The sequence below is a fragment of the Eucyclogobius newberryi genome, unplaced genomic scaffold (assembly GCF_026437365.1).
Source record: "Eucyclogobius newberryi isolate DKJ021-1_F unplaced genomic scaffold, fEucNew1.0.hap1 SCAF_10, whole genome shotgun sequence".
NCBI lineage: Eukaryota > Metazoa > Chordata > Actinopteri > Gobiiformes > Gobiidae > Eucyclogobius > Eucyclogobius newberryi.
In genome coordinates, this window is record NW_027315724.1 from 15,541,887 (window position 1) to 15,569,524 (window position 27,638).

General features: G+C 44.2%; 1 protein-coding gene across 1 annotated transcript; it reads left to right on the forward strand.

The window, feature by feature from the left end:
- Positions 1-36: 36 nt before the first annotated feature.
- mmp28 (matrix metallopeptidase 28) lies at positions 37-27,394 on the forward strand. The gene is made up of 8 exons (XM_072461815.1): positions 37-313; positions 4,425-4,501; positions 5,818-6,014; positions 13,943-14,167; positions 15,114-15,359; positions 26,045-26,185; positions 26,257-26,424; positions 26,577-27,394. Exons 1-8 carry the CDS (start codon positions 197-199, stop codon positions 26,969-26,971), a joined length of 1,566 nt encoding a protein of 521 aa, XP_072317916.1. The 5' UTR covers positions 37-196; the 3' UTR covers positions 26,972-27,394.
- Positions 27,395-27,638: the final 244 nt, after the last annotated feature.

A 27,638-nucleotide genomic window follows, 5' to 3' on the forward strand; every position in this document is an offset into this window, starting at 1 on the left:
AGCTGGCTGAGCGGCGTAGACCCTCCTCCTGTAAAGACATAAATGTGCGCTCCTTTGCGGCGGATGGAGCTGTCAGGCGAGCAGCAGCACGCTCTCTCCGACAGCAACTAATACAAACTATGGAAAACTAGCAGCGGACCCACAGAAATGCGCGGTGGTGCGAGCAGAGTGCGCGTGGTTTTGAGGCTGTCCCGAAATGAGCCGTGGACCCCGGGACCAGGGCGCAGGCGGCGGAGAGGCGCTGTGGCTCCTGCTGACCGCGAGCGCACTGCTGACCGCGGGGGCCGCTCCGGACGCACCGGTGGACCCTGAGGTGATGGACCACTCTCTTTATCGCATCTTTACTTATGCATTAATACTTATGTTTAGACTTTACGAAAGCCTATGAATTAAAAAAGGCAGACTTCATAGACTTTTATGAATACGGACACACGCATGAGACTCAGTTTATTCATATATAGTAGGCAGTATTCCCTTAGCTGACTTATTGGCTTAACTGACTTGTCATGTGATACTTTCAGTTAAATTATCTTAATAGCTTTTCCACTATTTTAAAGCAGTCCAACACCAAAGTGTTGAAGTGTCTTGTCTGCGTGTACAGGGTTTGACAAGGAAAATGGTGCAAAAAGTGCAAATAATGTGACTAAGGAAAGAGTAAATGTTAACGTTCTTGTCCAAATGCATCACTTTCTCTCAAAATCCAGCAATTAGCTGAAGCGTGTCACTACTTGATAATCAGATTTCTTCTTTATAGGCTGTGGCTACAAAAGTCATGTTGTGACGGAGCCGTTTGTTTGTTTGTTTGTTCACGCGCGCGCGCACATTCCCCGCTTTTTCATTCATACGCACCATTTACATATTTCCTCGCACTTCAACACTAATTCGCCAAGGGTGCACACTTGTGCGCATTAGGATGATTCTAATAATCAAACACGTCAGTCCTTTACTTTCTCCTGCTGCCTCGCGCCTCCGATGCGGCGCATTGGACCCAAACCGAGCCAGTTCTTCTGCTAGTTTAAAAAGGCGCTGTTCGCGCCGTGGTGCTGACCATGTGACATCCATTATTTAAGCACGGTTTTACGCATTTCTATTGCGTTTTTTTTACATGAATGTGTAATTAATGAGGTTTTGCTCTGTAGGAAGGTGTCACACATATTTGCTGTATACATTTATTTTTGCTGGGAGTCTGTCACCGGTCACAGTGCAGGTAACTCAGTCTGTCACCGGTCACAGTGCAGGTAACAGGGGTGCTGAGAGTCAGTCTGTCACCGGTCACAGTGCAGGTAACAGGGTGCTGAGAGTCAGACTGTCACCGGTCACAGTGCAGGTAACAGGGTGCTGAGAGTCAGACTGTCACCGGTCACAGTGCAGGTAACAGGGTGCTGAGAGTCAGTCTGTCACCGGTCACAGTGCAGGTAACAGGGGTGCTGAGAGTCAGACTGTCACCGGTCACAGTGCAGGTAACAGGGTGCTGAGAGTCAGACTGTCACCGGTCGCAGTGCAGGTAACAGGGGTGCTGAGAGTCAGTCTGTCACCGGTCACAGTGCAGGTAACAGGGTGCTGAGAGTCAGACTGTCACCGGTCACAGTGCAGGTAACAGGGTGCTGAGAGTCAGACTGTCACCGGTCACAGTGCAGGTAACAGGGGTGCTGAGAGTCAGACTGTCACCGGTCACAGTGCAGGTAACAGGGGTGCTGAGAGTCAGACTGTCACCGGTCACAGTGCAGGTAACAGGGGTGCTGAGAGTCAGACTGTCACCGGTCACAGTGCAGGTAACAGGGGTGCTGAGAGTCAGTCTGTCACCGGTCACAGTGCAGGTAACAGGGTGCTGAGAGTCAGTCTGTCACCGGTCACAGTGCAGGTAACAGGGTGCTGAGAGTCAGTCTGTCACCGGTCACAGTGCAGGTAACAGGGTGCTGAGAGTCAGACTGTCACCGGTCACAGTGCAGGTAACAGGGTGCTGAGAGTCAGACTGTCACCGGTCACAGTGCAGGTAACAGGGTGCTGAGAGTCAGACTGTCACCGGTCACAGTGCAGGTAACAGGGTGCTGAGAGTCAGTCTGTCACCGGTCACAGTGCAGGTAACAGGGTGCTGAGAGTCAGTCTGTCACCGGTCACAGTGCAGGTAACAGGGTGCTGAGAGTCAGTCTGTCACCGGTCACAGTGCAGGTAACAGGGGTGCTGAGAGTCAGTCTGTCACCGGTCACAGTGCAGGTAACAGGGTGCTGAGAGTCAGTCTGTCACCGGTCACAGTGCAGGTAACAGGGTGCTGAGAGTCAGTCTGTCACCGGTCACAGTGCAGGTAACAGGGGTGCTGAGAGTCAGTCTGTCACCGGTCACAGTGCAGGTAACAGGGTGCTGAGAGTCAGACTGTCACCGGTCACAGTGCAGGTAACAGGGTGCTGAGAGTCAGTCTGTCACCGGTCACAGTGCAGGTAACAGGGTGCTGAGAGTCAGACTGTCACCGGTCACAGTGCAGGTAACAGGGGTGCTGAGAGTCAGACTGTCACCGGTCACAGTGCAGGTAACAGGGTGCTGAGAGTCAGTCTGTCACCGGTCACAGTGCAGGTAACAGGGTGCTGAGAGTCAGTCTGTCACCGGTCACAGTGCAGGTAACAGGGGTGCTGAGAGTCAGTCTGTCACCGGTCACAGTGCAGGTAACAGGGTGCTGAGAGTCAGACTGTCACCGGTCACAGTGCAGGTAACAGGGTGCTGAGAGTCAGTCTGTCACCGGTCACAGTGCAGGTAACAGGGTGCTGAGAGTCAGTCTGTCACCGGTCACAGTGCAGGTAACAGGGTGCTGAGAGTCAGACTGTCACCGGTCACAGTGCAGGTAACAGGGGTGCTGAGAGTCAGACTGTCACCGGTCACAGTGCAGGTAACAGGGGTGCTGAGAGTCAGACTGTCACCGGTCACAGTGCAGGTAACAGGGTGCTGAGAGTCAGTCTGTCACCGGTCACAGTGCAGGTAACAGGGTGCTGAGAGTCAGTCTGTCACCGGTCACAGTGCAGGTAACAGGGGTGCTGAGAGTCAGTCTGTCACCGGTCACAGTGCAGGTAACAGGGTGCTGAGAGTCAGACTGTCACCGGTCACAGTGCAGGTAACAGGGTGCTGAGAGTCAGTCTGTCACCGGTCACAGTGCAGGTAACAGGGTGCTGAGAGTCAGTCTGTCACCGGTCACAGTGCAGGTAACAGGGTGCTGAGAGTCAGTCTGTCACCGGTCACAGTGCAGGTAACAGGGGTGCTGAGAGTCAGTCTGTCACCGGTCACAGTGCAGGTAACAGGGTGCTGAGAGTCAGTCTGTCACCGGTCACAGTGCAGGTAACAGGGGTGCTGAGAGTCAGTCTGTCACCGGTCACAGTGCAGGTAACAGGGTGCTGAGAGTCAGTCTGTCACCGGTCACAGTGCAGGTAACAGGGTGCTGAGAGTCAGACTGTCACCGGTCACAGTGCAGGTAACAGGGTGCTGAGAGTCAGTCTGTCACCGGTCACAGTGCAGGTAACAGGGGTGCTGAGAGTCAGTCTGTCACCGGTCACAGTGCAGGTAACAGGGTGCTGAGAGTCAGTCTGTCACCGGTCACAGTGCAGGTAACAGGGGTGCTGAGAGTCAGTCTGTCACCGGTCACAGTGCAGGTAACAGGGTGCTGAGAGTCAGTCTGTCACCGGTCACAGTGCAGGTAACAGGGTGCTGAGAGTCAGTCTGTCACCGGTCACAGTGCAGGTAACAGGGTGCTGAGAGTCAGTCTGTCACCGTTTAGTTTTAAAGAGAGCCCCGCTACACAAGTGTTATTATTGAGTTATCTGAATATTGGAGTTTGGTTTTACTGGTCATGTAGAGGCACTGACAAACGAGTATCATACAGAATAAACTTTATTGAAATGAAAATTTAATGAAAAGTCTTTATTTTAACATTTAAATAGTTATTAAGCATATGGATTCCTCAATATAGTAAAGTATTTTGCTCATTCCTCTGTCGATTCTGGAGTATTTCTCACAATGCACAAGCTACAGTACAGCTAACCCGACTCTTGTCTGTTGTCACATGGACAGACTCACAATTTGCATAACTCTGCACTAAAATTATATAGCTTCAATAAATTTGTTGCTAAATTACTGTATACTTGAGGATTTAGGGATTCCCCAAACTTGCTGTCATGTGTGGTCTCATACAGTTGTACATACAATATCTTACAAATAGGTAATTACATATCTTTCATATCTTTCTCTTGGGAGGCATGCTTTCAGGTGGTATTTTTACATACATACCGCACTATAAAATCTTGGTGGGCTCATCTCATAAAAGTATCACGGTTGAAACAGGTAATTTAACTGGTAATACTCCGCCAACCATAAAACCATAATAAATGTTGAAATATTGATTAAAACTTTGGAACAATGACACTGATATGCTTTAAATGTTGCAGGTTTTTCTGGAAAAGTATGGTTACCTCCACGAAAACGGCCGCCTTCATAATGCCATTGAGATTGAGACTGCAATCCGGTGAGACGTTGTAACTGTGTGGATAGAATGCTTTAGTTGAATAAGTGGACATAGTTGAGTTTTTTGAGTGTTGACTGGTTTAGCCTCTGGGGGTGAGAGTCAGGGCAGTAGGATCCGCCCTCACCTCCAAACCTCAACTGAACCTGCAAAAGAGGAATTCAAGTGACAGAACCAGGTTACAGCTCATAGGTTTTGTTTAGTTTTTTCTGGATTTCGGGGATTTTACAAACGGTTCAACAAACAAAACACAATTTCTACATAGTTTTTGTCTGATTTTACCCTTACATTACTTCAAAACCGATTTGCAGGGTGCGATTTGGTACAAACCCAGACCAAACCAGGTCTAACCCAGCTCTAATCTAAACCACAACTATCATTTTAGCAGGACTCCATCCATCCATTTTCTACCGCTTGTTCCCTTTTGGGGTCGCGAGTGACTGGAGCCTATCCCAGTGACTTCGGGCCTTAGACGGGGTACACCCTGGACAGTGGCCAACTTGTCGCAGGGCCAACAATTTAGCAGGACTCAACAATAATTAAAGTTGTAAAAGTAAAAAAAAGTAAAATTAAGACTAAACCAGGGTTGCCCATTTCACAGTCGGAGAGAAAAAAAACTATTCCAAACAATATAAAATGTAAAAAGGCTGATCGAATTAACAGTAATATTGTGAATTTGGTTTTGGCGATATGCAAAATGTAAAGTAAATTGCCTATAATTAAAACATTTTTACCAAAAGAGCTGATAAAAAATGTAAATGAATATAATAAAACAAGGTTGTTAACTTCCAAATGTGGATATTTCACTTTTGTGGATAATTTTAAAGTCATTTCACAGTCGTCTGAATGTTGTTTTTGGGATATTACAAAAAATATTGAGCTAATCGTTTTTGTCATTGTTGCCCACTCTTAAATGTAGAATATCGGCAACTTTGGTGGCTTAAAAGGCAAAACGCATGAGCCGCTTAAATGAGCAGTCTCTTGTCATTATTTGGCCCTGTAATGAGTCCATTTTAGTTCTGATGTGGACTCGCTTTGGTCCTGTTCTTGTTTTTGTTTAGTCCTGAGCTAATCCAGGTTCATTTATTGATTTAGTCCTGGTTCATTCCCAATTTTGATGCAACACATTTTCTTGTAAAAACTCTCTTACCTTCTGCCCCCAAAGGAACAGAACATGTTTTGCAGTACAAGAATAAGTGAATGCACTGCTTTTAAAAAAATAATTTCCTGTCACGCCACACTTTCAAAGCCTAGAATAAAGAGAATGTCTTATAATAACATTGGTATGACTGGAATGGTTTTGCTCCTGTTGCTTGCAGGGATTTCCAATGGCTGTCTCGCCTTCCCGTCACTGGCAGACTCGACAGCGCCACCTTGATGCAGATGGCTGAGCCCCGCTGTGGGGTGTCTGATGAGGGCAGCCACCAGGTCTGGGCCCAGAGAATCAACACCGTTTTCACCGGGAAAAATGCTGAAATTGGGCAGAAAAATCGCAGAAAACGCTCCACTGCTCAAGGTATTGTTTTGCCACAGCAAGACATGACCACACTCCTTTGGTTTGAAGAAGTAATAGAGCCAGTTAGCTGGGATGGTCCGCCTTTGTAAAATGAAGCCAAAGGGTGCAATTACAGATGGTGGAGTGTCTGATGTTGCACACTTCAGGTTGAGATGATTGCTGTTCTGAACGACACTTAAAGTCTATTATGTTTGTCTATTTTGCTGCTTACGTTTAACCTACTTTGAAACGTTTAATCCTAATGTAGACTTGGCTTGGCCCAGTTTGAATCCTGGTCTAGTCCATATTTAGTTCCAGTTTAATCTCAATTTTAGGTTGATTTTGTGCAAGACAGAATGCATCCCTTTTGGAGAGGATTTTCTCCAAAGTGCAATGAACTTTAGTGGTCTCTTTTCTAAAGTTTGCACAGTTTTCGTGGCCGTTTAAAGCAGTGATTGCCCACCATTAATGTCGCAGCTGCACACTCACGTTCGAAGACAATTATGCTGCTTTTCCTTTGATGGTAAAATATCCAAAGCATAAATGGTGAACAGATCGTTTCAATTTGACGTGGCCAAAGATGCCTGAATTGAAAGCATTTAGACATTAAGTGCTGCTAAATGTCTTGCAGGCCTTCAGTGAAATAATGAAGCTAATGTAATGGGACTGACCAAATTCTTTCTACAATACTTAACTCTTTTTTCCTGCTTGACAAATGCTCTCAAAATGTTCACAACAATCAGGTTTTGTCACTTCACTAACCTCTTTGGCTTTGAATGTTTTCGTTTTGTTCTCACACTGAAGGTCGGTTGTGTATTTTCCCCTCCTTGCCGTCATCCATCACCTCACCTGGCAGAGCAGAAGCGGCTGGGGCTGTCACTGCCTCCAGCCTCTCGGCACATGAGGCCTTTGCATTCCTGTCACAGCGTTGGCTAATGGTTTGGGAATGCAGCGGCGTCCCTTGTTTGCTGCTGCCTCTTCATGTCAGTACCTGAACTATTCCTCCCGCTAGACACGTCCACCACTGACTGACTGGATTACGCTGTTTGCCACGCGACGGCGATCTGAATAGGCAAAGATCGCACTGGCTAAGCAGGTGGATACGTCGCAGACTGACAGAGTTGTACTTGGATTACAGCTTGTCTTCTACTATTATTATTATTGTGTGTCCTAGACGTGACTCATATGACTGGCGGCAGCTTTAACACACAAAGATAATAGCAGATACTTGTGCAGCCGGAGGTGGAACTCCTTCACAGGCCCATGGATGTAGTTTGAGATTGTAATGGGTTTTAAAATGATATGATACTGCTTGAATGTATCTGCAGTCTTCACAGATTTTCCATTGCGGTGTGTATGGTAACACAGTCTGCCAAAGGCTATGAGAGCACTTAATGCATCAGCCTCATGTTTGGATAAGACAACTTGTAATTCATGCACACACCTGGTTTATCAACAGCCAATGTGTTCCACTGGCAAAAAACCCCTATATAAATGACTGTGATTACATGCCGTGTAGGTATTTGAATGCTGGTTGTGGCAGCAAAAATCTGATAATAATTAATGCTAAAACTATAGTATCAAAACTATAGTATTCTCACTTGAACATGTATAAAAAAAAACATAAACAGGACCAAATGTGACCTTTTCTGAACAGTTTTAGGATCATCTTGAACTTAATCAGAACTTGTGTAAGATCACGGGGTTTAGTAAAGAAAGTACATTTGTTTTGTATTGAAAATATCAATCAAATGTCTTCAACCTTGATATAAAAACAAGCATTATTAAATTGTTGTCGTGGTATTGAAATCGGAATTAGTATCGAAATCGAGTGTGGTGAGAAGACTGCTTCAGATCGGTTGTATGTATACACAGTGTTACTTGTACAATAGGGCAAGTAACAAATCATTTAAGGGATTATTTGTTTACCATTTAGGTCGTTTGGGAACTTCTTGATGCTCAAATATGACAGTTGTTCTATTTGTTCAATTAAAAGTGTTTTTTATTTTTATTTCTTCAAGATACTGAAATTGGTCGAAAAACTCGGGCCAATATGAGCTGATTTTTTTCACATTTCCTCAAATACATAATCTATATACATAAAACAAGGATAAATAATATGAATAGAAAATAGTTTTAGGCCTACCACCTTTTGGATTTGTTGTATTAGTAGTTGGGCTTGTTATTCTTTATCACAACATAGCATGTAATTACTTATTTTACCGTAGGCCAAATGCAGCATCTTCTTTTATTGCTCATTTTGACATTCATGAACACACCTGCTTCATCAGCTGTACTTGATGGCATACTTGTCGCGTCTTGAATGCCTATTATGTATGGAAAAGGTTCTGTCTAACTCACATTATGCTTTGGGGAGCTTGTTCTTGTCCCACAGGTGTTAGGCCTTTTCTCAGCTGGAGCGCTGTGTGATGATGATGAGGAGGAGGATGAGGAGGAGGATGATGGGATTTTTGTGATGTTTGGCCTGAACATCGCTGTTTAACTGAGATTCTTACTGGCAAATGAAAACAGACCTTGACTCATGGCGCTCCCTGATAGTCGCTCGCGGTGATATTTGCAGAGCTGAAATTCCATTGCCCTTGTAGGAGATAAGTGCAGCGGGAGCAATTATTGTGTGTGTATTCTGAGGTGTGTGTGAGTGTGTGTGTGTCCTAACGTGTGTGTGTGTGTGTGTGTGTGTATGTGTGTGTTCTGTGGCGTGTGTGTGTGTCTGTGTCCTGAGGGGTGTGTGTGTGTGTGTGTATGTGTGTGTATGTGTATGTGTGTGTGTTCTGAGGTGTGTGTGTGTGTTTAAGGTGTGTTTTCTTAGGTGTGTGTTTGTCCTGAGGTTTGTGTGTGTGTGTGTGTGTGTCCTGAGGTGTGTGTGTGTGTCCTTAGGTGTGTGTGTGTGTGTGTGTCCTGAGGTGTGTGTGTGTGTGTATGTCCTGAGGTGTGTGTGTGTGTCCTGAGGTGTGTGTGTCCTGAGGTGTGTGTGTGTGTGTGTGTGTTCTGAAGTTTGCACCCTGCCTTGTATTATGGGTTTACAGCAGGATAATGCAGTCCATAGGTCCCTAACTTACATAATACATACTATGATACTAATCACCAACACAGGCTGATTGCTATTGTTTTTATTGTTTTTTATTGGTGAGCGATATGAAAACAAACCCCTCTGTCCCTTGGAAAGACTTACCCCTTTAAGTGGCAAACAGAATCCCTCAAATACTTAGGAGTGGTCCTTCACAAAGAACTTTCAGCAATTTGAGTGAACTCCTCTTTCCTCCGCTATAAAGAAAGAAATAGAAAAATGTAATCTTATCCCATATCCCATACAAAGGGTGGAAACTATAAAAATGAATGTTTTGCTCAGATTTCTATGTCTATTTCAGACTGATTTCTGTCCCCAACTGGTTGTTTGATGAGTGGAATAAAGCAATCTCAAGATTTATATGGCAAGGCAAGAAACCTTGAATCTGATTTAAAACTCTACGATTATCAAAAGAAAAAGTAGGTTGGGGTTTGGGCTACTTTATTTCAGCTCAAATCAGAGCGCTGTTGTGCTGGTGTTATCCAGAATATGAAGCTCAATGGAAAAATATTGAGATTAATGCTGTGCCGGGGATTCCTGTGCAGGCCTTATCCCTGGGTGAAACCTGTTCTTACAACATGGAAGGAGCTGATCAAAACATACAAACTGAACAAAGAAGTTAACATTTTAGACTGGTTGGCTTTCTACCAAATAGAACTGACCTGAGATTCAAGGTCTGGATTACAAAAGGTATAAAAGTCTTTTAACAGATTGTAAAAGATAATCATATAAAAAGCTTTGATGTGTTAAAATTTGGAGAAACAGGACTTCTATAGGTATTTTACAAATAAGTTATTATAAACAAGAATAAATAGGCCTATAAATCAGAATTTACAAGAGGAATATATTTAGACCATATCAATGCATTAATAACCAGGACAACTACTCTACTGAATACATTGAAAACAAATGGGAAAGAGAAGGTCATTTTGTTCTGAAGGACGAGGAGTGGGAAGTTTACATCCCAGTGCAGAACCAAATTTTGTTGGAAAAATGTTTCATGTTATTTCGCAACACCATGTCAATTTGTCAATTACTCCCAGGGAAATGCCTGACAACAATGACTGTGTGAGAAGGAGTGGCAGCCCGGAGGCAAACCACTACCTCGTGGTTTGGGACTGTCCTGTTGCTCAAAAATATTGGACTGAAATAAACAAGGAGAGACAGACTGTATTTGATGTTTCCATCCCATTAGATTTCAGAACTATGTACTTGGGCCTCAAAACTCCTGCCATGGACACAATAGAAAAATATCTTTGGAATGTACTTTTGACAGCTGGAAAAAAGTAATCACAAGGAAATGGATGACACAACCCCCCCAACAATCAAGGACCGGACTGACACTATAACTGACATCAGACATACGGAGAAAACTACTGTCAGACTTGACTTGAAAACGGACAAATTTGAAAACAAATGAATCTAAATGTTATCCACATATAAATGAATCTCAATTATCAATACAGCATTATGTTTTCTAAATAAAGCATTCATGGTCATAACGATGCATCGATTTCACATCAGTACTTTACATTAACTACATCATATAATCATATCATTTCATCATATCACACTAATTTACACTAATTTCTAACTAATTTGTAATTTTACAAAGATGAATGGCTGAATACTGTGTTTGAACATTACAAAGCACAAGCTTTGGACTGACAGGCTGTTCTTCCTCGTGATAGTGAGGATGAAAGAGCCTCTCACAGAGCTGAGGCCCATCTCTGACACCAGTCGACAAAACAAACAATAAGTGCGTCTATCTGATGATCGGCTCCACTTCCGAATGTCTGCGATAAGTCTGCCTCCCTGCACTGTTCACATTATGGGCACCACATTAATGACTTCCACAGGGGAAGTGGTGGAATGTCGCGAGTGTCTGACTTCCTGGCTTCTCCTCCGTCCTCGGGGACCTCTTACACTTCAGCAGACGAGGTCCTACTTTAAACGTGCAATGCCAAAAAAAAATGCCATTTCAAGTATTATGAATGAAGGGATTTAGGTTTTCAAATCAGTATTCAGTCGACATTTTATCTAAACACATCCAGATTTACAGACATTTCATAGAGGACTGAAATATGACTTGCTCAGCTAATACAAAAACCCATATTCTTAATAACTGCAGTCTTTGTCATGTGATTTCAGCTACAGTTCAAATTGCGATTTCGATTTGATTGCGATTTATTGTGCAGCCCTACAGTACATTTCTCATGCTCATGTGGCGACAAATTCACTTGGGAATTAAAGCCTTCAAGTACGCCTCACTAATTCTCATGGAAAATCTGGTCTATAATGGCAACCTTCACTCCTGTGGTGAAATACTAGCGGTTGTTTTCTTCTAATTGACCGCGTTGCAGTAAGTGTTGCAGTCCCAGGCGTTTCCACTCCATCTATCATAAGGTCATGTGAAAGATTGCAACATAAATACGAAGAATCCTGGTGTACATTTGGAGAGTTGTGTTGACTTGCATTCGCTCTGTTTACACTCTAAAACACACTGTGGGCTTGTCGTTGCCAAGCCGACAGCCAATGAGCCGATGTTCAGATACTTGTGTCGTAGAAGAACCACACAGAAGAATGTGTAATATGTTCATAGTTTATGTCATCAATCACATCTCTTTTAAACTGTTTACTCTGCTCTGCTGAAACATGAACAAATCAATATGAATTATAGGCGACTGATGACTCAACCAGACCCTGAAAAAACCTTGAGAAACATACATTCTCACTGTGAGCGAGGTCACCTTTTCACCCAACCGGGGCCTCATTTATAAAGCATGTATGTGCAAAAATATTGTGTACAGGATTTTTCCATGTTAAGTTCGTGATCTATTAAAAATAAAACTTTAGAGACATGGTCAAAATAAAAGAGACGACAAGTTAGGAAGTTTGAAGAAGTTTGTGAATGTTTGTTGTTGTTGTTGTTGTTGTGTTACTTTTAATGGCAATTGGCAGCCAACTGAAAAGGTGCACTGTATTTGTACGTCTTCGAAGTATGTGTTTTACGCTATACTGTAAAAAAAATATGAAAATAAATAATAATAAATAGGAGAGAGTAAAAGACAGAGAAAGAGACAGAAGAGAGGGATAGAGATGGATATAGAGAAAGAGATAGAGAAGGAGAGAGAAAAGGAAAGAGAGAAAGAATTTCGTCTAAACGTAAATTTTTTGTACAAATTTGCGAAACGTTTTATAAATCAGACCCCTTTTTGCCTCTGGGCATCACCAGCTCGTCTCCATGGAGATTGATAAGAGTAATGCCAAAATAGTCTTACTATTATTAACCTTTATACAACCCATTGATCAAAATATTGTTTTCAAAGGTGACCTGGGCCAAAGTCACAAAAACATTTACACATTTACACTAAACAGACATTTAAGAAAGGGCAAAACAGAAGTACAATTTTCAAATCATTCTTGCTCGTTGTTTTTTTAGTTTTTTTTCAAAGTAGAACAAAAACCCTTCAGTGAAAGCAGCTCACACAACTTCTGCTCAGTTTGAAGAGAGTTCCAAGCTGTGGGAGCAGCATAACAGAAGGCTCGCCACCCCCAATCAGTCCATATTCAAAGGACAGACAATCAATAAAGACCTACCTACCACCTAAACCACGAACAAGGTAGTTACATATCAAAATAACATAATAAACTTGGACAAAACATGACAAGAAAGGCCGCCGCGCATACCAACCGTGGTTCATGTCCCACAGTTTGAGAAGCACTGAACATCTACAGAGTTCAACAAGTTACGGACTCGCCAGGAAATTCTACCTTTAAACAAATTTGTAGCAAACTTAATTCCTTTAAACACCCATCACACACAGAATTACACCACTTCACCCACGACTCCTGATATTCTCATGACTAAATCTATTCTCAGTTGTGCAGGGCTCAGTTTCTTTCTCAGCGTTTGCAAATCTGGGCCTCTGAGGTCTCTTATCTAATGATGGTTTCCTGCACGGCTGCCTCCCCGTCTGCTCCATGTGTGCGCCTCTGTTTCCCTGTTACACTCCTAATCCCGTGTATTTGGAGAGATTACTGCAGCGCCAAATCAAGACCAGCTGAACGTAGCACCCCTCAACAAATGGGAGATTTGTATGGGAACAGCACATGTAATTACGCCTAAGCTGAGAAGCCGCAGACACGCGTTTAAGTAAACTGTTTAGTCAAGCGGGAACTTTGAGAGCTTGTTCGTTTACTCAGTTAAGAGCCTAAGTGGTTAAGGACATGCTATCGTTTTGGCCCGGCCTGTGGACATGAAAGACCAACGCTTCAAAACATCTCGTCCGCACTTCGGACTCGTGACACCCGAGTTTATAGTCCAAGAGGTGCAAGATGTAAATACATGATAATAATGAGTGTAATAATGATTTTGTATTTGTTGAGGAATTAGGGTTTTCAGTGTAATGACTGTAGTGCAAGGCCTTATAATAATAATATCATTCACTTTATTTTATGGTTTATTGACTAGACTTGATTAGAAATAGACATTATATTGAATTTTAGATAATATTTTGAAGATGTTTTATAGTTATGTTATAAACGTAAGGGTGTAAGCTGATATTTCTACACATTTTTGTTGTATTGACACAAGATCGTTATCAGGAAACTCCAAAAAGATATTGATATTTTCGACCACCCACCCGTCGTGTAGATGAATGTTGTCATAAATGCTGCTTAAACGTGATGTTTTGACTTTGATAGGTCGTTTTTAGGTTGTTTTTAGGTCATTTTAGGTAGTTTTTAGGTAGTTTTTAGGTCATTTTAGGTTGTTTTTAGGTCTAGTACCTTGACAATGGAGTAAAGTAGGATGTAGTTTATATTATTTCAGGGTTCATTCATTTTTTATTTTTTCCAGTTGAGAAGTGGTACAAGCGCCACCTCACCTACCAGATCGTGAACTGGCCCCGGCACCTGTCCCCGGGGTCTGTGCGTCTGGCGGTGCACGCGGCCTTCCAGCTGTGGAGCAACGTGTCGGGCCTGGGGTTCCAAGAGTCCCCTGAAGGAGCGGCGGCGGACATCCGACTGGCCTTTTACGAGGGGGACCACAATGACGGAGCCAGCAACGCCTTTGACGGACCAGGTCAGTGCCAGGTCCGGAGCAGGGTGCATTATGGGAGTGAATGGCTGCCTATGTGATGGCTGTTTTGTGTGACTCACTCCAGCTGGAATCTGCATGTATGTAATTTGAACCCTCTGCAAATAGATCTTTATCCCAACTTCCTGAATACACATCTTACTGTTTATGTGTGTACAATAACAGGACATTACTGCAGTAACAAACAAATAGATGGCCCCATCTAATAACAGTCTGCACTCGGGTTGTCAGCTGCTCTGACAGAAGAGTATTTTTATAGTGCATTAGTTGTGTATTATTATTTTACGGCACACTGTACTGCAGTCTTAGCACATCTCCTCTCAAAGAATATTAACTTTGACCACTTAATATATTATACATTGGAATCCCTCAAAATTACTGCTTAGTGCTAATGAGTGAAGAGGAGTTTATTACAATAAAATACAATAACTTCTGACAGCAGTGACAATTGGATAATGTGGGTATAAGCAGAATAAAATGTAATGTTTAAGCTTTGTTTTGCTTTGGTTTGGTGCTCTGAGAAGCTCATAAAGCACAATTTACTTTAAATCCAATTCATTGTTATGATTCTTAAATTCCGGCCTTAGCTCAACTACCGTACATCTACACCTGCTTTTGCAAAGTATAGGATGATTTTATGTGTAAAGGCTTTCTGTTTTGATGATAAAGTAGGAGAAACTGCTTTCTGAACCTTTAAGGAAAAGGTCCAAGATTAAGGTTTGAAAGAGGAGAGAGGTGCACACTTCCGGCCTGAAGATGAGCTTTCTGAATCACAAAAACATAGTCACAATAAAGAAGAAAGATGATCCGCACAACTCAATAAGCTCCAAAGACATATTTATTTTGTTCTCACCTCAGTGACGTTTCGGGTGCTGCCCTTCATCAGACATGACATGATGGATCATCTTTCTTCTTCATGTGTGTCCTTCAGGAGGGACTTTAGCCCACGCGTTCCTGCCTCGTCGGGGAGAGGCTCACTTCGACATATCAGAGAGGTGGACTCTCAACGGCCATAAGGGGCACAACCTGTTCCTGGTGACGGCACACGAGATCGGACACACTCTGGGCCTGGAGCACTCACCAGTCAGACACGCCCTCATGTCGCCGTACTATAGGAGACTGGGCCGCAGCCTGCTGCTCAGCTGGGACGACATCATCGCTGTGCAGCAGCTCTACGGTGAGACTCCACTGCCTTATAGACTATTTGTGTTTACCATTGGGCCACACGCATTTCTGTGACAGAATTTGGCATGTTTTGCTTTATTACACTATTGGGCTTGGGAATAGAATTCACAAAATCTGCAAATTGGCATTTTTTCTGGTCAGTGCATAAAACAATGTAGAAAAGGTAAACACTGCTAGGTTACTGATGGGAAATACGTTCTTCACACTCTAGTCTAAGTTAAACTATTAGGCCAGTTGTTCTCGTACCAACAGTACACGAGTACTGCCAACAGGTCTAAGACAGGAAAAACAGCAGACCTAAATTAAGTCTAAACTAGTTTGAAATAGCACTACAACATGGTTTAACAAACACAAGATCTACAGAGGACCTCATGTACCACAGTTTGAGAAACACTACATTAGGCAAAATTCTGAGATGTGACGACATAATCCCGGGCTCTTTTAAGCATGGCCGCTTCGTCTCAGAAGTGTCTCTTTTCACTGAGGCTTCTTAGCTGCTGTTTAAAGCTCTGTTTGTAGAAGCAGAGTCAGGCTTGAATAGCCAATACTAGCTCAATAACAACACTTAAAACCACTTATGAACAATGGCAACTTCGAATTCAGATGAAGGGAATTCCATGTTAAACTCCAAACACAGACACAAACAAGAGGATTCAAGAGTGGGTCCAGTTCGCCTCAGTCGGTCCCTCTTCTGCCTGAAGAGTGGGTCCAGCTCCAGTCTCCCTCGTGTCCGTCTGTCCGTCTGTGAGAGTCGGATCTCTCCTTCACTGGAACTCCTCCAGGTTTCTACGCTTTTTTCCCAAAGAGGTTTTTTTTGTAGTTTTTCCTGGCCGAGAAGGAGAGTCTAAGGACAGAGGACCCTGGGACATCGTCCCTCGCCACCACAGACATTGTCTGACTCCATCGCCACCACAGACATTGTTGATTCATTTCTCCCTGTGGCCCTCAGAGGCGACTGTTGTTGTGATTTTGGGCCTTACAAAAATAAATTGATTTGATTTGATTTGAAGACAACAAGGCGAGACTGTTGCCAGAATGTCATAAGTGGGTTTGTGGCCGTAAAGAGGCTCTGAGCTGTGGCAGGAGACTGCTGTGAACACGACAGAGCCACGTGTGAAACTGCACTGCACAATCATTTCTCCCACTCATGAAGGGATGATTCCTGCAGGTGTGAGGTTCTCGTCCTTCCAGTCCCAAACTTAGGCACATAAATGTTTGCATTATGATATGCTGTGACAGACAACAATCAAATTGATTGACAAGACACTTTCCTCTTCATGTTGGACCAGCCCCAATCGTTTCTCTCTCTCAAAAATGAACTCGAACACATCACCAACACAATTTATTCTTAATATGATTGTAAAATAAATTAAAGCCGCGGCAACCGCCTTCCCGCCTGTCCAGAGGCAGGAAAATAAAGAGGAGGAACTACAAAAATGGAGTGAAACTACAAAATGACCCGGGCTACAGAGTGGAAACGCGTCAAAAATCCTACAATCTCTCTCCCTCCCCCTCTCTTCCTCTCCCTCTCGAGTTGTGGCAGAAAGAATAAATTCTAAAGAATAAAGTCTAAAGAATAAAGTCAAAAGAATTAAAGTCTAAAGAATAAAGCCTAAAGTCTAAAGTACAATAATTCTAAGGCGGCACGAGAGGAAATGTCCCATCAAAATAAAAGAGGAAGAGGAACTGAAGGCATTAATTGCGCCTCTGCTGGCCAATTGTGAAAATACACAATATCTGCAATGCACTTTTTTCATGGCGTCTCGAGGAGAATATAAACCATGAGTTTCAAACAAATCTGACAATGTTGAGTTTTTCACACAATGGGTAGGGGGCGCTAGAGAGTAAATTTGTTACATGGTATTAATTTTTTCCAATCAGATCATAAAAACGCATAAGTGAGTGAAATATGAGCTCCGTAGATCAATTCCAATAGGCGTGACTTGTCCTTGAAAAAACTGAAAATTAAGCCTTGTTTGAGGGCGTGTTACGCGGAGACCGTAAAGAATATCAACATTCTTTTGGATATATATATTAAATTTCAATGTCTTTAGATGCAAAAGGTGTTGTTTTGAGCTCGATCGGACAAAAAACCTAGGACAAGTACGATTTTGAAAAAAAAAAGTCAAGCGTGGCGGTGCCACTTTGATTCAACATGGCTGACTTCCTGTTTATCATAGAGCGATGCTGCCAGGTGTGTTTTACTCGTCAAAGGTCAGAGGTCAAAGGTAGCTCTATCACTGTCCCAAGTCTCGTGCCTAGGCCAAAGATTAAGCGTTTCATGTTTTTTCTTTTTTTAACTAGTCGTCACTGTTGCGACGGGCGTTCTCGCAACCTCCATTTTATTGGAGTTCGGGCCGAGCCGATCGCGTCTATGCCCCCATGTGACCTATGACCCCATGTGTGACATTCATCAATGTTCAGGAGGTCAAAAATGCCTGAGTTGTGGCAAAATTTTACCATGAAAAACTATAATAAGAAACCATGGCAAGAACAATGTCTCGTCGCATTCCATGTTCCATGGAAGGCTTGAGCCAATTAGGATGAATGACCGCTCCAGGATTACCTTAAAACTGTCTGCTGAGACTATTGCAAGGCAACTGTTTACATATTCATAAGTTGACAAATTGTGCCACATTCCTTCATCTATATATCTGTTTTTATAACATTTTGGATCTTTAATATGTCTGCAAGAGATCTTCTGCGTCTCATGCATAGTCCTAACAAGGACACCTTCATTTCTCCCATTGCTGACATTTTTGTGTGATTATCTATGACGGGGTCGTCCAACTCTTTCAGAATGTGTCCTGCTCTAACCTCATCAGTTTCCTTGGTCAACACATCTCAGAAGTGTCTCTTTTCACTGAGGCTTCTTAGCTGCTGTTTAAAGCTCTGTTTGTAGAAGCAGAGTCAGGCTTGAATAGCCAATACTAGCTCAATAACAACACTTAAAACCACTTATGAACAATGGCAACTTCGAATTCAGATGAAGGGAATTCCATGTTAAACTCCAAACACAGACACAAACAAGAGGATTCAAGACAACAAGGCGAGACTGTTACCAGAATGTCATAAGTGGGTTTGTGGCCGTAAAGAGGCTCTGAGCTGTGGCAGGAGACTGCTGTGAACACGACAGAGCCACGTGTGAAACTGCACAATCATTTCTCCCACTCATGAAGGGAAATACTTTATCTGTATATACTAGTTTCAATGTACACATTTGTCATTTGTTTTTTTGTTTTGTTTTTTTCATTATATACCTGCAGTTTGCTGTTGTGTCCTTAGGCAAGACACTTCACCCACGTTTCCTTTGTTTGATGAAGGGCGGCAACTAACGATTGCTGTCGACTAGTCATGCGATTATTTCTTTTTGAAATATTTTTAACCAACTAAAGTGTATTATTGATGAAAATCCCATGTTTTTATTCTATTTTGCCATTTAGATGTATTTCACCCTGGAGAGACAAAGAGACCACGAGAATGGACTGTTGAGCAAGCTTTATTCGTGAGTTATTTGGCGCTCAGACCCCGGCGGAAGACGTTGCAATCATGGGCACTCCATGATCTATTTGTATTAGATGTCTCCCCCCGGAGCCTGGAGACTGGTGGTGGTAGATGTGAAGAGGAGGTAGAGGATGAGGGGAATGCAGAGGAGGAGCAGGGGAGGTGGTGGGTCGCAGTACGGTTTGAGCGGCCGAGCCATCTGCCTGAGGGCTTAAATGCGACCGCCTGGGCGCTGATTGGAGCGGGGACACGGGGTCACGTTGATTGGGGATGAGGAGCAAGTGCGAGGGCCATGGTACAGACGCCCCGTGACCTTTCACCCTACTTCTTTGGCCAGGAAAAACTGCATAACCTCTTTGGGATAAGCGCAGAAACTTGGGAGAGTCCATGGTGAAGTGAGGGATCTGACTCTCACAGACGGACAGGCCACACCCGCTTGAGTGCGATGACGGCGCTGGGGAGAGGGGTCCTTCCATGGTGGCCTTGCTGTAGATGGATGGAGTTAGGTCTTCCAGGCTAAATTTACGCAGGCTTCATTTCACCCTGGAGAGACAAAGAGACCACGAGAATGGACTGTTGAGCAAGCTTTATTCGAGAGTTATTTGGCGCTCAGACCCCGGCGGAAGACGTTGCAATCATGGGCACTCCATGATCTATTTGTATTAGATGTCTCCCCCCAAAAACCCGGGGTCTGAGCAGCTGTGTGCCAAGGTTATTACTGATCAGAAAGAACATGACAGCAGATACTTAATATAGAGTAGACTGGTCAGGCCACGAGGCCGCCATTGATCACGTGGTGGCCTGAGAGGGGCGGATGCGTAGTGACGGGGAGAGTAGGGGGCGATGCCCTGAAAACTTTAAGCGTCTGAAATGGAGGCCTCTATTCATGGAGATGTGGTGAAGGACCGGGGACAGGAATATGAAGCACCTGGGAGTAGATAAGAAATGACGTAGACACGGGGAGAGCAAGAGGATGCTGCTAGGGGACAGGTAATTAGGGATATGAACCACCACCAGTATTTGTTGCGAGACGAGACTTACTAGAGATGCGAGGGGCGTTGAGCCACCAAGATCGGAGGCAGGTAGGAACGAACATACGAGCAGAAGGAACCGAGTTGTTAGAGGGCTGTGGAGGATATGCCCTGAGTGGCCGCGGATGTAGCGGCTCCTATTCTAAACCAGTGCCCGGTGTGAAGACGAGAGGGCAAATTGCATGGGATCGATGTTACCCTCAGATATTTCCGAAACTAGGGTGCAGCAGTCATGGGCTGGCCTCCTGGAGTCAGGAGCACCGGGGATGAGGTCCGCCGTAGTTTGACCCGATTGCGAGTTTAGCCGAAGCTCTAAGAGGCAGAATGAGCCAAATGAGATGCAGGGGTTTTGCCTTTAGGGATTTGAAAGTTACATGATAGACTTCTAATACCCCCCAAAAACAAAGGAGGCGGCAGACGACAGGAAGTGGAGGTGTTGGCAGACGCGGAGCGTGGACAGGATAGAGCCGGCAGACGGCAGAACGTAAACCTGGAAGCACCGGCAGAACGTAAACCTGGAAACGCCGGCGGAACGTAAACCTGGAAACGCCGGCAGAACGGCAGAACGTAGACCTGAAAGCGCCGGCAGAACGGCAGAACATAGACCTGGAAACGCTGGCAGGACAGCAGAACGTAGACCTGGAAGCGCCGGCGAACGGAAGAGCATGCACGCAGTGCGCCGGGGAAGACGGCGGAGCGCGCACACAGTTGCGCGCACGCAGTGCGCCGGAGCAGACGGCGGAGCGTGCACGCAGTGCGCCGGAGCAGACGGCGGAGCGTGGACAGGAGAGCGCCGGCAGGCGGCAGAGCGTGGGCTGAGAGAGCCGGTAGACGGCAGAACGTGGGCTGAGAGTGGTTTGAATTGAATAGCGTGGCTTTTTTGTGCGGCGCTTGCGCTGATCGCTTAGCGATATAACAGTGAGTGTAGCATGACTAGAATTACCGTACTTTCAAGCTATAGAAAAGGCGCTCCAGAATGGAAGCTGCCCTGAAATTTGGGAAGATTGTACATAGCTGGCCGCGCCGTCATGCACCCACGGTGTAACGTGGGATATTTTAAACGTGAATAATAGTACATGATGCGACGTAACGGTTGTCTTTTGGACCGGGGGAATTGTGGTGTGCCTGCGGACTGGGCACATGGACCCATTTCTCGTGAATATGAGGGAGACGTGCTGCGCACTTTATTTTATTGTTTATTTATATTATCTATTTATTAATAAACCCACAGAGTGTTTGGGAAAGCTGAGGAGCAGAAACCTTTTCCAATGAATGAGATCGGACAGAGCTGAATAAGAGCCCTAAAAGGAATGAATGGCACGATATGTACAATGCATGGAGCTGCCTCGATCTGCTCCACAGAGGAGCAGCCTGCGTGAGGTGAGAGGGCGGGGCAAGGATGTTAGGAATGAAAACGAAAGGTAAGTTAGATTGTTGGAGACACCGTAGTTGAGGACCTTGAAATCTTGCTAAAGATTGTGATTCAAGCAATATTCGCGAGATGAAGACAATGTAAAAATACTTAATTTCGACTGGGGACATCGCTGGGCGTTCGGCCTAGGGGCCCCGTATGGCCAGCGGCGGGCGTGGGACAGGCCCCCTGGAGTCGAGGACAGGGCGCTGACGCGTGTTGGAGCCTGACGTGGAGAAGAGCGTGTTCTGGAGCTGCTGCGCGATGAAGCTGGACCCGGTGTCAGCGTGATCCGGTGGAGACAGCTGTGGCGCGGGAGGAGCCACGTGAAGGAGACGTCCCGACGCTCGATGCGGAGGAGAGGCGCCGCGGCACCGCAGCGTGCGCAGGGCGGCTGATGATTTCCTGGTTCTTGCTGCGGGGCGCGCGGCTGGTGGATGGGAAGCGTTTCGAGCGAAAGTGAGGAGTTCTCGTAATGAAAGGACGCGGCGAGCCGGCTCAGCTCTTCCGGGTCAGGTGGTTGCGCTCTTCCGAAGCCGGAGGACCGCGGGAGGAGCCGGAGCCCCCGTGAGAGGAACACGGAGGGTCATCTGATATGAACTCTGACATAATATCAGTCGCAGTACGGTTTGAGCAGCCGAGCCATCTGCCTGAGGGCTTAAATGTGGCCGCCTTGTGCCGATTGGGAGCGGGGAGGAGTCACTTGAGAGCGTTGATTGGGGATGAGGAGCAGGTGCGAGGGCCATGGTGCAGACGCCCCCTGACCTTTCACCCTACTTCTTGGCCAGGAAAAACTGCATAACCTCTTTGGGATAAGCGCAGAAACCTGGAAGAGTCCACGGTGAAGTGAGGGATCTGACTCTCACAGACGGACAGGCCACGCCCGCTTGAGTGCGATGATGGCGCTGGGGAGAGGCGTCCTTCCATGGTGGACTTGACGTAGATGGATGGAGTTAGGTCTTCCAGGCTAAATTTACGCAGGCTTCATTAGTGCCATTGTCTTTAGTAAAACATCTTTTTGCATGTGAGTCTGTGTATTCCAGAAAACAATTGCAATGATTTGATTTGATAACTTTTATTTCGAACATATAAAATCTACTCAATCATCATAATAACACAATAATTAAGGAATACAGTCAATACATTTCAGTGTGTTTGAAAGGGAGAAGGAAGAAGATGAAACAAATTCGCCCTTTTCGAGTTGAATAGCTCTGTATTAGTGGATATATGTGACATTGGAGTATCTTTTGACTGTAAGTATTTGTGTGCTGCTGGTTTTCTACTCACTCACACAAAACTAACACCAGCAAATGTAAGGCGGGTTTGTATATAGTATATTTGATGTCTCTTTTCCTCATTGCTGCCTAGACTTAATTAATTACACAAAAAAATATCCTCGTCTGAAGCTGCAGTTAACAAGAATTTCCTCATGAGCCTCACCCAACAGAGAAAAACACTTTTTAATGTTAGTTTTTATGGTTAGACTACATCTCACAATAGGTTTTCACATTTACACTATATTTTAAATTTGATTTGACTTGTTTTGACGGACGTTCCAGTTTTATAACGAACATATCGTGTGATTGATCAATGATTTGGAGATTTTCTTTGCAAAAACATGCTTGCTTTTACGTAGATTACCCTTAAAAATGAAAAAAGATAATACAGATAAATTACAAATATTACCTCGATAAAATGGGCCGGTGCATAGTTAAATACACTAAATACAAACTAAATATTGAATTTAAAAAAAAAACTTGTAATCTGTGTTGAACAAAAGTGTAAAAAGTGCAAAGGTGAGTCTTTAACATAAAAAAGTGCATATTTCTGTTGCTTTGCCATGAGTGTCAGGCCTGGTCAAAAACGTCTGCTATCGAAATGTTGTGCAGGAATGTAAGTCTGTGGAATAATGAAGCAGTGAATGTGAGTCCATATGCTCCCCCTCTGCTCTCTCCTCCTCTGAGAACTCCCACCTGCGCTCTGCTTCCTAAAAAGGTATTTGCCAGCTTCATATCCTCGGGGCCTCACGTCTTCATTTATGACAAAACACTCGGCTCTGCTTTACTTTATCTGAGCAGACTTCACACCAGAGGCTACACATATCGTGCAGAAATACAGCCATCCTTTTACGAACCAATTACCATAAAAGCCACTTTGCCACACAGATGGTAAGTTAAAGAAAACTGTCTGAAAACCAAAGTCATTCGAGTTTAACTGTGACTTTAGGGCTCAAGATGGAGACTTATTTTTTCTTTTATAGGAAAGAAAAAGGAGGAGGAATTTAATGGCTTTTATTTTAAAATATTCTATTCATAGTAATAATGATGATGATAATGATAATAATAATAAGTGAAATAAATTAAATGAATGAAATAAATCAAATGAATAAAATAAATAAAATGAATTAAATGAATTAAAATACAATTAATAAAATCAATCAAATTAATAAAGTAAAATAAAGTAAAATGAATAAACAAACAGACAAACAAACAAACAGCAGTACAAATCTCAAATTGTATAGTTGCTAAGGTTTTGTCTACTTAGCAAACTCTTTTTACTGTTTTTTTCTCTGAACTTGTTGCAAGTGCAAGCTTAAGACTTAGACAAATCCACAAGGACATTTCTTGGACAGAGGCAAGAGGGAATCAGACAGAGAGTTCCTTCACAATATTGACTAAACAGAGCAGCAGCAGTCTTAAGATCATTCAGATATATTTTTAAACAAAGTAAAATATCTCTAGATTGTATTTACGTGAGGTGGGATAAGGGGATTACATCAAATCAAATCAATTTATTTTTGTAAGGCCCAAAATCACAACAACAGTTGCCTCTGAGGGCCACAGGGAGAAATGAATCAACAATGTCTGTGGTGGCGATGGAGTCAGACAATGTCTGTGGTGGCGAGGGACGATGTCCCAGGGTCCTCTGTCCTTAGACTCTCCTACAGTGCACACACTCTACATAAGGAGTTGTTGTACATATTCAAATATTAACTGGGTCAACTTTTGGTAAATTAAAGGTGACTTTTGTGGTGGAGGGACTTCCACCTTCTTCTCTGGGTGAAGATGTCATGATGTTTTTTAATGTATTTATTTAATGCAAGACGGACAAACCAGGTAAAAGATGTGAGATCATGAACATTTACCAAATAAAACAGTAGACTAACTAAATCATAAAAATAACAACACAGAATAGTTTGTAGGTGCAACAGACAAAATCAAGTGGGGACTTTGTGCTAAAGATGTGCGTGTGTGTAAATGTATTTTTTTGTAAGGGGACTTCAGAGAGTGATTAAAGGTGGAAATGTAAAAGATAATTTCCATCCATCCATCCATTTTCTACCGCTTGTTCCCTTTCGGGGTCGCGGGTGACTGGAGCCTATCCCAGTGACTTGGGGCCTTAGGCGGGGTACACCCTGGACAGTGGCCAACTCGTCGCAGGGCCAACAGATAATTTAAAAAAAGAAAAACAAATCATAATAGAAATAAAATTATAATGTCAATAATAGAATAAATAAAATAAAAAAAATATATTTTAATAAATTCAATAGATAAACAACTATCACAGTAGTTAAGGAAGTGAAAGGAAGGCAAAATGGTAGTAACTCTTTTAAAATGTATTTATTCGTCTTGAACGTTTAAACAAGTTTAATAAGTTTAATAACAAATGTAACATGTACATTGACAATCTTGAGAGTTATGAATAGATTTCTAAAATGCATTCTTAAGCAAACCTTTTGATTATTATTTTAAAATCTAGTTTACTGTTGGTAAATCAAAAGGTCTGAGTAGAACCCAGTACAACTTGTGCATGAATAAAAAAACCTTTACATTCTCTTTTTCCCCAATGTAAAGTCTACCTTCAGCTATCATTCCTCCCTCTGGCACGAACCTCTCTCCAGCTGCTGATCCATGAGCTGCTCCCACGCAAATGTCAGGCAGATGTGCACATCACTTCTCTGACAGCTCTTGTAGCCTAATGAAAGTGCTGTATCCCCGCGGCATGTGCTCCGGGCCGTCTGCTCCGGGCCGTCTGCTCTGGGCCGTGTGCTCTGGGCCGTCTGCTCCGGGCCGTCTGCTCCGGGCCGTGTGCTCCGGGCCGTGTGCTCCGGGCCGTGTGCTCCGGGCCGTCTGATCCGGGCCGTGTGCTCCGGGCCGTCTGCTCCGGGCCGTCTGCTCCGGGCCGTGTGCTCTGGGCCGTCTGCTCCGGGCCGTCTGCTCCGGGCCGTCTCTGCTCTGGGCCGTCTGCTCTGGGCCGTCTGCTCCGGGCCGTGTGCTCCGGGCCGTCTGCTCCGGGCCGTCTCTGCTCTGGGCCGTCTGCTCTGGGCCGTCTGCTCCGGGCCGTGTGCTCTGGGCCGTCTGCTCCGGGCCGTCTCTGCTCTGGGCCGTGTGCTCCGGGCCGCCTGAGGCCAGAGAGAGAAAACATTTTCTGGCACAACTTTGAGCACATTAATGATGAAGAAACACAGGTATAACATATTTAAAAGCTCATAAATGTCCACTTCACGTAATATGTACCTTTTAGGTTTAATGCTATGCTCTGGAACATTCCAGCAAAGCTTGTCGATCTAATTAATCATTTGTCCAGAAGGGTTCATGGTAGAAAAGGTTCAAAAGCAAAATCATCTCCATGAAGACAAAAGTTTAGTACACTTTGAAAAAAAACATCTCAGCTAATTATCAAATAATTGTAGTATATAGTCAGTTCAAATGTCGGTGTGTCTTGCTGTAGGTAAGCCATCAGGAGCACGTACCGTCAGACTGCCAGGACAGGCGCTCCACACAGTGCTGCAGCAGTGGGAGCTCACTGAGACCCCCCACAACACCCACCAGCCGCTCTACTGCCAAGGGGTGTTTGATGCCATCACTATGGGTACGTTTATCATGATCAGAGCCGTCTGTATTCAACCACGCTCTCAAAATTCAGGCATATATATATTTTAGACCAAAACGACATGGTGCTGGTGTTTCGGGGCAGTTTCTTCTGGACGGTGTCACCCAGAGGTGCTGTTACTAGACCCCTGCCTCTTCGACAGCGATGGGCAGACCTGCCTCCAGCCATCGAGGCCGCTGCCTTCTCCCCCCTCGACTCCAAGTTGTACTTCTTCAAAGGTAGAATTGAACTCATTGGTGATGATGCAATAATTAACCAAAGAGCAATTTTTATGTTTTCAGAAATAAAAATATCTTGCTGTAATATCAAGTCTCCCCTTGATTGTAATGACCACATGTTTGTGAATGCTTTAATCCTGGTTTGTGTTCAGGGCGTAGGATGTGGCGTTACTCTGGCTCACAGCTGGACTCAGGTTTTCCCAGGATAACTGTGGAGTTGGACCTCCCTCGACACCCTGACTGTGCTTTCTTCTACGCCCCTCTGGGACACATGATCCTGTTTAAGGGCTCACGATACTTTGTTTTGAACCTGAGGACGCTGCGTGCAGAGCCCTACTACCCCCGCAGACTGACAGACTGGACAGGGGTACCCAAGGGCACCAATGGGGCACTGACCCGCCCGGACGGACGCCTCTATCTGTTCAGAGAGCAGCGCTTCTGGAGGTTTGACCCCCTGAAGGTGCGAGTGACCAAAGAGGGACAGTGGGCCAAAGATCTAAGCTGGGCTGGCTGCAGCAACAGTCCTCAGAGCAATACTATTCTTTGACCTGTAGAAAGAGCTGGGACCTCAACATCCAGTGCAATGAATTCATGTTGAAATGTTATTTCAAATTCTGTTACAATATCCTGACTTTTGTATGTAGGTGAGAGATTGCAATATTAATTACATTACAGTACTTTTCTGTTTGATTCGCACAATTTCAGAACATAATTTGGGTCTTTATAAAAAATATATTGTTAAAAATGTTTTTCCTCAATAGTCGCTCATCAGTACAGGACATGTGGACAGAAACTCAACTTACAACTTGTAAAGGTCAGTCATAATCAGTAGAAATAATATTTCTAACTGCTTTGAAAACATTTCACATGATTATTATTCAGTATAAAAAGTGTGTCCTTTTGAAAATATGACAGCTTTTTACTATGTTACTGTTTGAACCACAAGTGTAATTTTAATTAAAAAACAACTCTTAATCGTTGGCTCTGTGTCACACACACCACATCCAAGAGCAGAAAAGGGGGTTTTGACCATCTGCTGAGGGAGTTCTCCACTCAAGTTTCACTTAATCTCGCTGCACAGCTGATCCTACAGCTTACTTTGGCCATAGCTTCATCACAATATAGAAGTCTCTGCAGCCTCAGTTCACTGTAAACATCACAACTTTAAAACCAGTTTGAATCAGGACGAGACAGAAGCTGCACGCGGACATTAG

Coding starts and splice junctions, on each gene's coding strand:
- mmp28 (XM_072461815.1), top strand. CDS start 197: ATGAGCCGTGGACCCCGGGACCAGGGCGCAGGCGGCGGAGAGGCGCTG. Junction 14,168..15,113: donor CAACGCCTTTGACGGACCAG/GTCAGTGCCAGG, acceptor TGTGTCCTTCAG/GAGGGACTTTAGCCCACGCG. Junction 26,186..26,256: donor GTTTGATGCCATCACTATGG/GTACGTTTATCA, acceptor TATATATTTTAG/ACCAAAACGACATGGTGCTG.